The sequence below is a fragment of the Rhineura floridana genome, chromosome 4 (assembly GCF_030035675.1).
Source record: "Rhineura floridana isolate rRhiFlo1 chromosome 4, rRhiFlo1.hap2, whole genome shotgun sequence".
NCBI classification, from domain to species: Eukaryota; Metazoa; Chordata; class Lepidosauria; order Squamata; family Rhineuridae; genus Rhineura; species Rhineura floridana.
The window spans coordinates 186,602,879-186,619,353 of NC_084483.1; the positions used below are offsets into that span (position 1 = coordinate 186,602,879).

The window sequence follows — 16,475 nt, forward strand, 5'->3', positions numbered from 1 at the left end:
ATACCACCTCCAGGATCAGAGGCAGCACATCTCTGAATACCAGTTGCTGGTGAACACAAGTGGAGAGAGTGCTGTTGCATGCAGGGCCTCTTTCATGTGGGCTTCCCACAGGCATCTGGTTAGCCTCTGTGAGAATAGGATGCTGGACTAGATGGGCCTTTGGCCTGATCCAGCAGCCAGGCTCTTCTTATGCTCATAAACGTGTCTCATTTTACGGCATACGCAACAAGTCTCGCATATTATCTGAATGAACTTCTTACCTGGGGGTGGTAGACGCTCAGAGACTTGACTTTGTGTAATGGTAGCAAGACCCGGATGAGGAACATCTTGTGCTCTTCCTTCAGGGGCAAAGCAAACCCATTGATTATACTGAGGAGAAGGGAAAGAACCATAAATAGCCAGGGCTCACACACATGTGTGTGTTTTCATATGTACACAGAGCAGTTCCCAAACCCCACCTTGCCATTTGTTGCCTTATCGTCAGGATATCCTGCAGGAAACATCTGCAGTGCTCCCAGGCACCCAGTTGCACAGTTCATAGCATTCTCTCTTAGAAGACTCTTAGCAGAATTAGGGGGAAAATGGGAAATCTTACATAACAGTCTGGGTAACAATTATCTATCCCCCGGGCAAAGAGCTTCCTATAGAACAGGAAGAGTATAATGAAGAGAAAGATGCATCCCTTACCTTCCTAAAATCTCTAGCAGTTCTGCAATTCCATTATGGTGTTCTGTCTCATAGATAAACCTGAGTAGAGAGAAGCAAGTGTCAAGCAGAGAACGCAGGCTACCAAGCAGATGGTTTCATGAGGGCAGGGACTTGGCATGTACTCTCCATCCAATTTTAAAAAAAAATGCTCCACATTCTGTCCAAGGAGAAAACAAATTCTGCAAGTGCAGGCACCCCGACATATATTTTGTTACTGTTTCTGCTTTCAAGATTTCGGTAGGCAAATGGATATGGATGTTTCTGGACAAGGAATTCCAATGACTGGAGGAAAGCATGGATGCTTGGGTAAAAGGGGACAGCAAACAGGAGCCATGGGCAAGGTGTAACATTACTCTGGCCCCTGAGATGCTGTAGAATGTTCTGAACATTCCATCAGGCATTGCACACCTACTTCCAAGCTTTTACCAGCAGCCACATGAATCAGAAACTCTTAAGTGGATTCATATGAACGGTACACATTTTACCCAGCTCCACATTTAATCTTTGCAAGATTTGCCCATCCTTGCTCTGACCAATGACTTCATAAGAGAAGGGATATAAGACTCTGAGACAGGGAAAGAGGAACTTGTTGCCCTCCAGATGTTGTTAGATTATAACTCCCATTCTCCCTGACCATGCTGGCTGAGGCTGATGGGAGTTGTAGTCAGCCAACAACTTACAGCCCTCTAGGCCACAGGTTCCTCATCCCTGGCTCTAACGGGAAGAGGCATCAAATACCCATATCTCAAAACCTAGTGCACAATAAATAATGGGTGGGAGGGATGGGGTTCTTTTAAAAAGGGAGAGCGTTGAGATTGCCCAATTATAACACACTGAGACATCAGGCCAGCTAGTTGTATAATCCTGACTCATAAAAAAAATGAGGAAACAAAAGTTATTGCACTTCATTCTTGGTTTTTCGTGGAGGTTTTTTCTGAGGGAAACATTGCACCCTTACGATTACATTCCCTGTAAGTCAGGAGGGGGGAACCTATGCTCCCCCAGTTGTTGTTGGACTCCCCAACATCCATTAGCCACAATCAGTATGGCCAATGGTCAAGGATGCTGGAAGTTGTAGTCCAACAACATCTGGAGGGTTGCAGGTTTCTCCCCTGCCCTAGGTCATTTGTAAGTCTTTTCATCTGTTCATATAATAATGTTGGAAGTCCAAGGAAACGTAGTCCAATCTCTTGAATCAGGGTTGAATCCTCCTATACAAAAACTCCCAATAGATTAAACATTGCCAGTTAACCAGTTATTTACCTGTAAAATATGTTGTTGATCTGCCGCCTTATATACGCTCGCAGGCCCAAAAATTTCCCATAAATCCTATGCAAAATGGTCTTCAGAAAGTCCCGCTCTCTGGGATCTTCACTGTCGAACAGGTCCAGCAGCTATGGAAGGAGGATTACATCAATACCCCATCATGAGCCCCAAATCACAAAGGAGATTCCCTCTACACACAGTTCAGCACTTGAGCATTGAACCAGTAGAGTGGGCAGCAATTGCAGTATTTTGCAGACAGGAACATTCATCTACAATGCTGCTCCTGACTGTTCAACTTGTGCTGGTCCCGCACTTGTTAACAAACTGGATGTCAAAACAACTTGGGAGTTGTTGGTGAGTATAAACTGCAAGGCCCACAGCAACAGCGACTCCTAAATTAAACAGAGCCTCTTTTGTGTACCTGATGATATATTTTCCAATTACTGTATCAGATAAGATACTTGTGCACATATATGAGAAGCTGAGACACATCTAACCAAAATGCCTGTATTTTGTTTTCCCATATCACAGGAACATAGGAAGTTGCCTTACATTGAATCAGATAGAACTGTTCTTTAACCTTGGGTCCCCGGATGTTGTTGGACTACAACTCCCATCCTCCCCAGCACGGTCAATGGTCAGAGATGATGGGAGTTGTAGTCCATCAACATCTAGGGACCCAAGGCTAAAGAACACTGGTCTACGCTGACTGGCAGCACCTCTCCAGGGTTTCAAACAGGTTTCTCTGCCAGCCCTACCTGGAGATACTGGAAATTGAACCTGGGACCTTCTGAATGCAAGGCAGATGCTCAACCAGTGTTCCCTGTTTCATCTGACCACGAACAAATCAACTTCTAATCCATCAACAGTCCAGACAACTGTAAAAATATTTTTCCCCTCCCCACGACTGCACATTAATGTAACAAGCTACATAAGCAAACTACACTCACCTCCTGAAAAGGAATGCACCCCTGCACCCTCTCCAAATCTGCTCCAGAAGGTATGGGGAACCCCCAAAACGGTTTTTTTTGGGGGGTGCAGGGAGAGGAGAGGAACTTCCATTGTGCAACCAGTAGTCCTTCCACTAACGAAACTACTTTCTTAGATCCCACCGTATATATGTCATGCATATTTATTTTATTATTATTTACTGCAAGTACTTTTTAACTCACACTTCATTAGGTTAACAAGGCTATGAAACAACATACAAAATAAAAGAGTTGTATCCAGCTAAATCAGAGAAGATCCAATGAAATCAACTGACACAAGTCATGCTTGTTCATTTTAAGGGGTCTAGTCTGTGTATGACTTGGTCAGACGTAACGCGCAGAACAAGTAAAACACAAGAATAAACTAATAACATATCTCAGTGAGTAATAGCAGGAGATAAAACAAGACCATGCTAAACAAAAATCAGTTAATTCACTTCACGCTTAAAATGTCTGGGCCAACAAATACGACTTAACCAGGAACAAAAAAAGTATTAGTGTTGGGTCAGGCGCATTTCTGAGGGGAGGCTGTTCCACAAACAGAAGCACCACCGAGAAGGCTGTCTCCTATGTTACCACATAACGCACCTCATGTAATTATGAAATATAAAGGAGAGCTCCTTCAATACACAGGAGGATATAGCAAGAGGCAATCCTATAATACAATATTTTTAAATGTAATGTAAATATATATTCCCAATCATCATCTACCATATATTTTGGAAAGTGGTTTGCTTGCTATGCGTTTGGACGCCTCTTAAGCTATCGTAGCTACATTTTACATGAGGGTTCCTGAGATTAAGGAGCAGGTTTTTATCTGTGTTTGGATATAATTGGATTCCATTTTGAATCCAGATGGAGGACTGCACCTTTCAAAACTGCACTGGTTTTTTGGTTTCTTAGAATTCCCAAGTGAAGCCAGAAATGAGGCTGATAGTATATGATAAAATCCAACATTGATGTGCAATCTAGAGAAGACTAAAAACAAAGCAAAGCAAAAAGAAAGCATTACCCCCAAGTCCTTTTCAGGATAACCAACACAAAAATTTGTAAATAAGCACATCAACAGCACAATAAAAATCTAATTGCATGTGGTCCAATTAAAATATTGTGTCTCACTCCCACAGCTTGTCAAGATTTCTGGGCCTGATGTTCTGCAATCTGACCCATCAAGACTTTTAAACTCAGGTGCAAAGTGAAGAGGGGAACAATCTGGTATTGGGTTAACCAAAAGACTGCCTGCCCTTATGTAGACCTGCAAGATCACAATTTTATTTATAGCACCACACTACAGAGTATCACAATGTGGTGATCTGAAAAACAAGCATTTTCCACAATTGCCCCTGCACTCTGGAAAACCCTTCCCTCTGCCATTAGTTGCTTCAGATGTCTTACAGAGACACATATTTTTGCCCAGGTTTTCCCTTATCCATAAGACTGGACGCTATTATGGAACTTCTGTTTTTATCATGCTGTTTTACTGGTATCTGTGTTGTCTCTTGTTTTTTACAATACTGTTTTACTGTTGTATTTTTGTTTACCTCTTAGAGGTTTTTAAGTATTAAGCAGTTAACAAATAATTTTAAACAAATGCCAAGGAGGAAGTAAGCTGTAACTACTTACTGACAATACAAACTTCTGGTCAATATATTTCTTGGCTATGTTTGGTTGGAAGTCTGGCGACTCCAGGAACCTCAGAAAGAATTCATATACCAGCTAAGAAGGGAAAGAAAGCCAGGAAAATAATTATTTGTAAACAAAAGACTGGTCATTCCTATTGTTTACTTGCTGCTTTAATATCAACTGCTAACAGTTTGCAACTCCAGTTATCTAGACCAGATGGGGAAGCTGTAGCCCTCCAGATGAATGCTAGACTACAGCTCCCATCATCCCTGACTACTGGCCAGGGCTGATTGGAGTTGGAGTCCAACAACATCTGGAGGGCCACAGGTTGGCCACCCCAGGTCTACAGGCTACTGGTCTATCATCACCATCATCATCATCATTTACCTGAAAGATTGCCTTACCCCTTATATATCAGTAGATCACTGCAGTCTGCAAGTGAGGGCCTCCTGCAGATACCATCTTGTCAGGAGGTCCGTTCCACACAACATAGGAAGTGGACCTTTAGTGTTGTGGCATCTACCCTGTGGAATTTCCTCCCCTTAAATATTAGACAGGCACCATCTCTGATATCTTTTCCTCTTTCAACAAGCCTTTTAAGTAGAGATTTTATCCCAATCTGAATCTGTGTTGGAATTTTTTAAAATATGTTTTTAAAGATGTTTTGTTTTAATACGTTTTAAAGTCTGTTTTTAACATGTTTTAGAGTGTTTTTAATGTTTTGTTTGCTGCCCTGGGCTTCTTCTGGGAGTAAGGGCGGGATATAAATTTAATAAATAAATAAACAAACAATAAAATATTTACACTACCAAGCCTGTCCAAACATACGTATGTTAGTTAGCTACGATACAACAAAAGGCTGGAAGGGAGCCAAGTTTTGTAAACCATCCATGGTTGGTTGCTTGGAGCCAATTCTTATACACCAAAGGTGATCAAGCAAGCAGCTACTTACAAAAAACTCTTATATGTAGCACTCACAAGGGTAATAATCCCAAGCATGTATATTCAGAACTAAGTCCCACTTAGCTCAATGGGGCCTGCTGCTAAGTAAGTGTGCACTGGATAGTAGCTTTGGATTATATATTTGAAACTACCTTTCTACTTTAGGAGTGTCAAAGGCAAAAAAAGTCCTAAGATCCCACAATATTTCAAAAGCAGTATATAAAATTAAACACAACCTATAGGAAATAGTCAAAAACTATTTTTTTAACTTTATTTTTAAAAATAATTACAACAAAAACAAACTACAATGAGATATGGAAACACTCCAATCTGATAAACACAATACACAAAAACAAATTCCATGGGAACATTCTGTTCACAGTAAGGTGAGACAATAATTATGGGGAGAACATACTAATATATTTCACTGATTCTTTCAAATAAAACTATATAACTTTGGGAGGTAATGAGACATCATATGCCTATCCATATAGGATATGAAGGGCCACCAAACAGTAGCAAAGTCCTCAGGGACTGCTTCCCCCCCTTCCCCCGATTATTTTAAGTTCATGAGTTAACTTTTGGTCAAAAACTACTTGAACAGTAGTTAAAGTCTACAAAGTCCATTGACAGCAATGAAAATATGAATGGATTATCCATGGAGTTTGAGTGGGACCTCAAATCTGCCAGTTAACAGCTTGCATCAGAAGTTTGAAAATGCTTCCAGAAGGGGAAGAGGAGTGATTTTTAGAACAAATGGCTTTATAGCAGGACAGTCCTTCTAAATGATAGAGGAGATGACAAAACGGGAGACATGACAGAACGGGGATAAGATCATCACTGGCTCATGAAAGCTAAAGAAAAAGAAAGGAAATATGCAATATCAGAGAGATACGAGTACTGATTGGCACAGGAAAGGGGAGCTGATGTCTCCAGAGAAAGCTTTCATCTTTCTCTTCCCAGCCAGCGAGAGAACAGGCATGTCACAGGACCTTTGAGAAAGAAGTCTGCAGAAATGTAGACAATTCATGTCAGGAGGGGCCTAATTCAGTGACCTGCACAAAGGGACCAACGGTCTGATCCCATGCAAGTTTATTTGGAAGCAAATCTCATCAAGTTCAAAAAGCTGGCTCCATAGGAACACAGGAAACTGCCTTATGCTGAATCAGACCATTCGTTCATCTAGCTCAGTACAGTCCAGCAGCGATTGGCAGCAGCTTTCCAAGTATTTCAGGCAGCAGTCTTTCCCAGGCTTACCTGGAGACGCTGGGGACTGAACCTGGGTCTTTTTGCATGTAAAGCATGTGTTCCAGCACTGAGCTATGATCCTTCTCCATAGCAAACGGACATCGAATTGCAACCCTCAGCGAGACACCTCTGCGAAAGAAACCTCTGCAGACTCCACATCCTAGCCACAAAACCAAGTTCTGGTGGAAAATGCTATTTGAAACTTCTTCTTGGAAAGATTCAACATGCTCTCTGCTGCTTCTGCTTTCAGATCCTAGGAGCTTTTGACAAGTAGCTGCTATTTCACAGGTAGGCAGTTTATTTATTTATTTTGATTTATATCCCGCCCTTCCTCCCAGCAGGAGCCCAGGGCAGCAAACAAAAGCACTGAAAACACATCAAAACATCATAAAAAATTTAAAATACACCAAAACACAACAACTTTAAAAACATTTTTTTTAAAAGCTTTAAAAAGATCTTTAAAAAGGGGGTTAAAACATTTTTTTTAAAAAAACATTGTTTTAAAAAAATATACTAAAAAGCAATTCCAACACAGACGCAGGCTGGGATAGGTCTCAACTTAAAAGGCTTGCTGAAAGAGGAAGGTCTTCAACAGGCGATGAAAAGATAACAGAGGGCACCTGTCTTATATTCAAGGGGAGGGAATTCCACAGAGTAGGTGCTGCCACACTAAAGGTCCGTTTCCTATGTTGTGCAGAACGGACCTCCTGATAAGATGGTATCTGCAGGAGGCCCTCACCTGCATAGTGCAGTGATCAGCTGGGTATATAAGGGGTAAGACGGTCTTTCAGGTATCCTGGTCCCGAGTTGTATAGGGCTTTGTACACCAAAACTAGAACCTTGAACTTGGCCTAGTAGCAAATGGGCAGCCAGTGCAATTCTTTCAGCAGCGGGGTGGCATGTTGGCGATACCCCGCCCCAGTGAGCAGTCTTGCGGCCGCATTTTGCACCAGCTGCAGCTTCTGGACCAACCTCAAGGGAAGCCCCACATAGAGCACATTACAGTAATCCAGCCTGGAGGTTACCAGTGCATGGACAACAGTGGTCAGGCTATCCCAGTCCAGAAATGGCTGCAGCTGTCTTATCAGCCGAAGATAGTAAAAGGCACTCCTAGCCACTGAGGTCACTTGGGCCTCTAGCGACAAAGATGGATCCAGGAGCACCCCCAGACTATGGACTCCTCTTTCAGAGGGAGTACGACCCCATCCAAAGCAGGCAACTGACCAATTATCTGAACAGTTGCTAGTTCTCCATCGACCCAAGGAAGAGCCTAGGCAGGGCAGGGTTGAAACGCGTAAGAAGAAGCAGCTTTGCTAAAGCTAAGCATGTTGGGCTCTAAATTTGGCTTGGACAGAAGAATGCTTAAAAACCTTGGTGAACTGCCTCAAGTTCCATCATGGAAGGAAGACGAGATATGAACATAATGAAATATGTATTATTTTATATAGTATTACCTGGAGGTGTGGCCAAGCAGCTTCTAGCGTAGGTTCATCTTCTTCAGGATCAAATTCTGCTCCTGTGGGATTGGACGACGGGGGAAGTGTACGGAAGAGATTCACTGAAAACTGAAGATATAATAAGAAAGTTGAGAGATCTGGGAGACTGACTCAATGGTTTAACCTGCAGCGATCGGGTTTTTGCATAAAGCTTGTCAATTTTGGCTTCCAGAGTGGATGGGGTTCACGATGGATATTAAACAAGATGCACTTTACTAAGAGGACCATTAACCCAGCGCATTTTGTTTAACATCCATCAGGAGCACCATCTGCTCTGGAAGCCAAAAACGACAAGTTTTGTGCAAAATCCCAATCACCACACAACCCAGGCTATGGTCTGAAGGCACATGAGGCCAGCTCCCTGCTGAAGCTAAGCAGGGTCAGGTCTGGTCAGTGCCTGGATGGGAGACCTCCTGGGACCATATGAAAGCCGCCTTGGGTTTCATGAAAAAGTAAAGTGGGGCATAAATGTAATAAATAAATAAATAAAAATTATGCAAGAAGTAATCCTTTAAGCTGTCCCTGTGTTGCGGGCACATCTTTGTGTCTGTCCCATGCCGTTTAATTAATGCCCGAAAGCACAGAACAAACAATTCTGATTTTGGGCTGCTTTGAGATGACCCAGCCAGAAGCAGCGCCCAGGAAACAGGTCAGTCTTACCATGATAACAGCTTCAGGGTAAATGGTCTCTGTGACAACGTCCCGGTTGTGTGTGATGTACTCCACCATTTCATTGAGACCCGCTCGCTTCACCTCTTTGAACTTCAAGTCACTGAGCGGGTCAGAGACAAAGTCAAAGAGGACGCAGCATTGCCGCAACTTCTGTATGAAGAGCTCTTCCCGTTCGTGAGGAGGTGCATCTGAGGGGAGAGGGCAACAACAACAAGGTTTTTCTTCAGTTGCAGCTCACCAGCTCAACGCGAGAACCTAAGAAAAGCCTGGTTGCTGGATGACGCCAAGAGCCCACCTAGTCCACCATCCTGTTCCCACAGCGGCTAACCAGATACATACGGTTGGGTTCCTGCTGGGAGGAAGGGTGGGATATAAATCAAGTAATAAATAAATAAATATGTGAAGCCCACAAACAGGACCTGAGTGCAACAGGGCTCTCCTCAGTTGTGATTCCCTGCAACTGGAATTCAGAGGCATCCTGCCTCCAACAGTGGAGGTGGAATAACAGTTATCAGGGCTAATAGTCACCAATAGCCTTTTCTCTATGAATATGCCTAATCTTGTGGCAGCAAATTCCATAGTTTAACTATGTGCTATGTGAACACATACTTGGGACAATTCACATCAAAATAGGCTGGGTTGGCTATCCCAATAGGTCTCCTCCTTTCTCCCCTCTGTGTATTCTTTTATGGTTCTTCTGCTCTGCACAAGCCAAGCTCACTGAGAGCTACTGGAGTAGTTAAAAAGAACAAGCTGTGAATCAAGAAGCATTCAATTCACCTCTGTTCTGAACCATTGGGGGGACTTTAGGCAGCTATCTCTCAACCCCGTGCTTTAATACGGTATGAATAATACTACTAGCCTACCTCATATGGCTGTTGTAGCAATTACAGAGATTATACATGAAACACTTTGAATATAACTTCTATCAGCACCGTTTTTCTCATTAACGTAGGAACTGTTCTGCTGGATCAGACCAAACATCCATCTATGAATCCAAAATCCTGTTTTCTACGGCAGCCTGCCAAATGGCTCTCTGCCATGCCTTGCCTTTATGCCACCTTGAGCTCCTTTGGGAGGAAGGGCGGGATATAAATAAAACAAAGTAAAATAAAATAAAATAAATGTAACAAGTTACACAAACAGTGTTCTCCTCTGTCTGTCAATCCACTCCCATATCCTTCAGATCCTTCCTCCAGAGCTAATTATTGAACCCTACCAAGTATGAAACTTAATTTAGTTACATTTGAGGTAGAGCAAGTATTCAACTCAGGTATTTAATTCTTCTAAATATTTTAGGCATGCACTCTTGTGTTTTTCCAAGTCAGTTCAATCTCATGCTTTGTTCACACACCCACTCAATTTGCAATGTAGTTCAACGCTTTGAAATGTAGAACAAGATTTTCGCACAGCATGGAGAAGCAAAAAGTGCAGAACAGGATTTGGGCAATGCTAAATTAAATCTGCCCAATTAATTTTTGAAGATGCCAAATTTGGACAAGCCATCTTCCAAAGACTGATTACTTTAGTTTAAAGTGTCCACTATCATGCACTCAAGTGTTTGGGCTGCAAAGATGATCCTCAGTCTGCAGAACCATATGGTACCTCAGTCCTCAGTCTATTGCAAGGATTTGTCACATCAGCTTGGTGGCAGCGAAACTCTGCTTCCCAATCTTATTTTAGGGCATAGCTCTCACAAGACTGCTTACACATCAAGGAGATCCAGCTGAGAGGTGAATGGTAAAAACCTTAAGAATCCAGAGTCTAAGAACCAAGTCTCAGGAATCAGCAGCATAAAAACATAGTTTTTAAAAAAGGCACTTTTCTTTGTTAAAGGAAAGGCAGATGAAAGACTGTTTTAAAGAGACTTTGAAGAACTGTGCTGAAAGGGCCTTCCACGGGAAATGAGTTTCACAACTGCGGGGCCATCACTGAGAAGTCCCTATTGCTTGTGCTTGCCAGCCTAAGAGACCAGGGATGAGGAACCTGTGGCCCTCGATGTCATTGGACTTTGACTCCCATCAGCACCAGGCAGCATGGCCAATACTTAGGGATAACAGGAGCTGTAGTTCCCCAGTCCTGTAGTAGACCAATCTGCTTTTAATAGACCAATCTTATCTGAGGAGACAATCTGGAAGGTCCCATACAACATCTAGATTAATGTTACGGAGCTTCTCATCTGTGGATTAACGCAGCTCAGAACTTGCAGCAAAGCACTTATAGAACACTAAGCAATCTATGTATGGGCAGGAATCAGCATCTTTACCCACATCCAACAGGACTGATTTAATTTTGTTTACTCAGCCTCTCTTTTCCTGGGAACAGAGTGACCCCAAAATGCTGGAGCAGGCTGTCTGGGGCTGATGGGACTAGTAGTCCAAAACATCTGGAGGGCACCAGGTTGGCGAAGGCTGCTGTAATGTGACAGCAGAATCCACACTTGTCCAGCTTGTAAGCTTTCCAGCCCTCTTCTGAAGGGAGGATGACGACAGCTTCAATGAAAAGCTCAACATCGCTGTGCAGCATTGATGCCTTCCCAGACTCAGGAGTTTCTTTCCTTTCAGCACTGCAGTCACTTAAGTCAGCATGACTCACTGCTGAGTCAATCCTGTTTTTTTTTTACCTGTAGAAACCTTCCTGTGTCCCATGCAGACCAGCCACTGCATGATAGCTCAAGGGAAATTCGTCTCAATGTTAGGAATGATGCGAGCTGTTCCAACGGGAGACTCTTCCTTGTTAAAGGTTTTTAAGACAGTATGGCACCTAGTAGGGATGCTGCAGTGGTCGATTTCCTGGATCACCAAGGGGTGGTAGTATGGAGGACTAGATTTATTTATTTAAAAGCACTTATATACTGCTTAACGTACAGTCTAAAAACACAAACATTGTATCATTAAAATGTTAAAAGGAAAGCACAACATAAAACCAGTTAAACAGTAATATAAAAACACATAAAAGCCTATAAAACAGAAATTCTGAAGATTCAAACGTGCAAAGCAGGGATCCAATCTTATGGGTCAGGGATAATCTGGGCCGAAAGTTACATCTTCACATCTGAAGCCTCTGATGGTTGCTGCTTCATGTAGAGCAGGGGGAAAGGGCATTCCACAGTACAGGGGCAAGAGCAAAAAAAATGCTCGTTTTTGGTTACCACCCTGTGATATTCTATAGGGAGCAGTGCCACTAGCAGAACATCTCCAGAAGATCTAAAGTGCTCTTACAAGTCTATACAGGGGCAGGCGGTCTTCCAGGTAACTGGTGGACTACAACTCCCTTCATCCCCAGCTAGCTCAGCCAATGGTCAGGCATGATGAGAACTGTAGTCCAATAACATCTGGGAACCCAAGGTTGAAAAACATTGGACTACATGACCTCTGAGGTCCCTTCCAACTCTACTGTTTCAAGGCTCCTTAACTCTTTCATACCTTTAAGGGCAGGGAGCTTCTGAAGCTCCCGGTTTTTGCTCAAGTTGAAGCGAGAGGAGCTCTGTCGCCGCTCCTTCTTTACTATCTGGGGTCCCCCTGAATACTTGATCTTATTCAGCTGTGTTGGTGGGGGGGTACTGTTGCTGGGTCGCTTATTTGAGGTCTGCGGCAGCGGCGGTGGCGGTGGCTGTTGCTGAACCTGAAGAGAGAAGGGCACACATACACACAAATATATGTTAAGTGCAGACTGAGCTTTAATATGCCTGAGGCAAGTAAATGGCTTGTTGTAGATAAAAAGAGCCTGTATGGTATAGTCGTGGCTGGCTTGTTGGGCTAGGACCTGGGACACCAGGGTTCAAATCTCCACTGAGCCATGTCTACTGGATGATCAGTCATGATCTCTCAAACTAACCTACCTCACAGGGTTGTTGTGTGGATAAAATGGATAGGGGTGGGGAACTGTGTACGCCATCTCAAGCTCCTTGGGGGATGGTTGGGCTATAAATGTGATAAATAAATTGCTGAGATGGTTATATTAAGATGTAATAATAAAATAAATAAAAGAACTATCCACCTAAATTTATACTACTGCAATTTTTAAAAACATTGGGAGATCCACCGGTGTTATATACATTTGGGGTTGTATCCAAATAATATATTTTTTAGAGTAGACCCACTGAAATTAATAGACCTACATTCATCATTTTATTTATTTATTTGAGTATTTATAAGCCGCACTTTTCATAAAAGTACATCAAGGCAACTTACAACATACAAAGGCATAATAAAATTTAAAAACCAATAAAAACATAATTAAAAGCAATAATAAAAGCATTCCATAAATATTGCATTGGTTAGTCATGTCCATTAATTCCAATAGATCTACTCTTGAGTTAAACTTGGTTGGATAGAACCTTTGGCACTATGAACACCAGGAATTAAATCCCCCTGGAAGGGCCCACTGGAAGTTCCTAACACAGTATCTAAGAATCACATCATCTGGTGTGGATATCCCTGCTACAGTTCAATTTACTGTACCTGCAGTGAAACTGTTGCTTATTATTTACAATATGTATTTATTTAAGGAATATATATGTCACCTTTCGTAACATTTATGCCAGCATAGTTTACAATGTAATTTAGAACAGAAATATAAAATAAACCAACAAACAAATAATGTAATCAGCACAATACACAGTTAAAATAGCAAGTAAAACAGTATTAAAAGCTTCAGTGTTTAAAATGTAGCCTCCTAATATGAAGTGCAAACCATTAAAATGCCTGAGTCTTAGCCTTTCCCAACCTTTGGGCCCCCAGATGTTGGGAAAGGCTGGCTGAGAGAAAAAATTGTATTAATCTGATGCCTAAAAATATAATAAAGAGGCTACCAGGCAGGCCTCCTTAGGGAGGGCATTCTATAACCGAGGTGCCACAGACAAGGCTGTGTCCTTTGTTGCTACCCACTAAATCTCTGATGTGATACTCTGAGAAGGGCCTCAGTAGAAGAACTTAGTGGTTAGACAAGTTAGTAGGGAGAAGGTCACCTTTAATGTGCCTGGGTTCCAAGCCATGAAGGGCTTCAAAGGTTACAACCAGCACTGAGCTCAGAAGCAACCCAGCAGTCAGTGTAGATATGCCCAAACTGGTGAGATATGTTCCCAGCAAGCTGTCCCAGTCAGAAGCCTAGCTAATGTATTCTGAACTAATTGCAGCTTCTGAACAATCTTCAACAGCAGCCCCACATACAACACATGACAGTAGTCTACATAGGATGTCAGCAGAGTGTGGATCACCGTTGCCAGAGTATCCTTATTCAGGAAAGGTTGCAGATGGCGGGCCAGCCTAAATGGGTAGAAAGCACTCAGGGGCTACTATACTGGGGACACCTGCAATTCAAGTGATAAAGCTGGATTGTGGAATACTCCTATATTGCAAAGCTGATCTATCAGAGAAAGGGCAACCCTAACCAAAACAGTTTGAATCCCCCCTTCTCAGACTTGGGGACCATCTATCCACAGTGCTTCTGCCTTATCAGGATTGAATTTCCGTTTACAGACCATTAAAGGGCTCAGACAGCGATCCAGCTCTTCTATTTACTTGTTTATTTAACAAAATTTATATACTGCTTGATTGTAGAAAGCCTCTAAGAAACATTACAATTATAAATAAAAGCAGCTTAAAAACAATTTAAAACGTTTTAAAAACAATTTAAACAGCAGTAGACTAAAGAGAGATTAAAACACCTCAACATCTACGGGTCTGCATAGGCTACCATCCCCACCAAATTTAAACAGAATGGAGAAACAGAAATGAATGTCATCAGTGTACTGATGACACCTAACCCGCTCCCCCCAAAAAAACAAACCTCCCACAGTGGCTTCATAGATGTTAAGTAGCATGGGGTCAAGACGGATAACACACAATTGCCACAGGTGGTCCCCAGCACCATGATCACCACCAAATTACCCTCAGACAAACCTTTTAAAAAGTGAACCTGTGACTGGTCTGTCCTGTGTGGTTTGAGGCCTGATCTGAGGTGGTGGGCTCTCCAACGCTGGAGACATTCAAGAAGCAGCTGGACAGCCACCTGTCGGGTATGCTTTAAGTTGGATTCCCGCATTGCACAAGGGGTATGCAGATAGGAGCGGGCCACTGTAACACTGTGTCCCCAATTAAATTCACATTGTGTTGTTCCAGTAAAAACTACCAAGGTGGCTTACAAACAATGATAAAAACAGTAAGGCAATATGAGTAGATAAAGCAAATTATAGGAAGATTGTTGTTATTGTTTTGGTTTATCTTAAGCTTTATGCAGAATCTCTCTCTCTCTCTCACCCCCTTCCAACAGCTGAGTGAGCCTGAGAATGTGGCGATGGAAGCAAGCCTATCTGGACACTGAGGGAAGACACTGCTACCAAGGAATCTATTACAGCCTTCTTTGAAGGATATGCACTGTTATACACTGATGGGACTTTACTGTATATTTGTTTTTCTCTCTCTTTCTCTCTTGTGCAGACTAAATTTATTTGAGATTTCAGCCTTTCTGTGATATTTTGCGGTGTTATTTATTGATACTGTTGTAGTTTTTTAAATTATTATTATGCTCTGAATTGTTTTTATTATATTGTTTTGTTCTTGCTATAGAAGCCACTTTGAGGTCACCTGGTGATGAAAAGCGGCATACAAATATACTAAATAAATAATAAACTGCCTGCATTTGATGATGTGGACTCTAGCCCATGAATATTTATGCCACAATAAACCTGTTCTTCTTTAAGGTGCCTCCCGACTCTTTGTAACAAGGCACCACAGAAAATCAGTGGAAAGCCCTCAGTAATGTATTTGTTTTATAGCCTCCAGACTTTTGACTTTTTTTTTTACCCTTCCATGTTTCTGCTAGATTGTTGCTGAACTGTGTTGCATGGGTGTGAGCTAACACCAAGCAAGAAAGGGCTCTGCCATGAAAGCGTGTAAAGTAAATGCAGCAAACCTCACAGCTCATTCTAAATGGCTTTAACAAGATTCCTCCTAATTTTAGAAAACAGACCCAAAACAGCCTCCTCCCCCTTGAAGATTTTAACAGTTGGAGGGGGAAGCTTAAACTACCTCTGCAAGATGCTGTAGATGCCATCAGTAGTAGCACCCTCTGCATACTGCACTATTTCCTTGCCACAAAAGTACAGCCACAGAAACACTCTCCTATGTACTACGGCAGTTATAACTTATTGCAGTGCCTGGTCAGTCAAACACAGAGGCTTGGATCTTGGGGGTTGTATCTGACTAGAGATGTGAAGGACTGGGGGAGAAATCCAGAAAAAATTGGGGGGAAATTTTCCCACCCACCCCCATTTTGCAAGAAAAAAAACTGGGAAAATGTGAAGAAGGGGGGGACTATTGCTTTTTCTCCATTTTTCTGGGCCTTCACATTGCTACATTCCACGAAGTGCTTCCACTAGTGCAAGGATTTCTGCTCGTGCAACAGAACTTCCTCTGTCTCTCCTCTCCCTAAATCTGCTCCACAAGGTTGGGGGAAACCCCAGAACTGATTTAGGGGGCATGCAGGAGGCTACACAGCAGCACCCCATAGCTCAAAAGCCAGGAAGCTG

General features: G+C 42.4%; 1 protein-coding gene across 1 annotated transcript in view; it reads right to left on the minus strand.

Annotated features, from left to right (window-relative positions):
• The window catches only part of PPP2R5D (protein phosphatase 2 regulatory subunit B'delta), a 70,385-nt gene that overhangs the window by 14,145 nt on the left and 39,765 nt on the right, over positions 1 to 16,475 (minus strand). Inside the window, exons 4-10 of the mRNA XM_061625495.1 lie at positions 12,370 to 12,568; positions 8,933 to 9,132; positions 8,231 to 8,341; positions 4,587 to 4,679; positions 1,972 to 2,102; positions 688 to 747; positions 261 to 369 (exon numbers count right to left, since the gene is read on the minus strand). Of these exons, the coding sequence (XP_061481479.1) occupies positions 261 to 369; positions 688 to 747; positions 1,972 to 2,102; positions 4,587 to 4,679; positions 8,231 to 8,341; positions 8,933 to 9,132; positions 12,370 to 12,568 (903 nt within the window). The remainder of the gene's footprint in view (positions 1 to 260; positions 370 to 687; positions 748 to 1,971; positions 2,103 to 4,586; positions 4,680 to 8,230; positions 8,342 to 8,932; positions 9,133 to 12,369; positions 12,569 to 16,475) is intronic.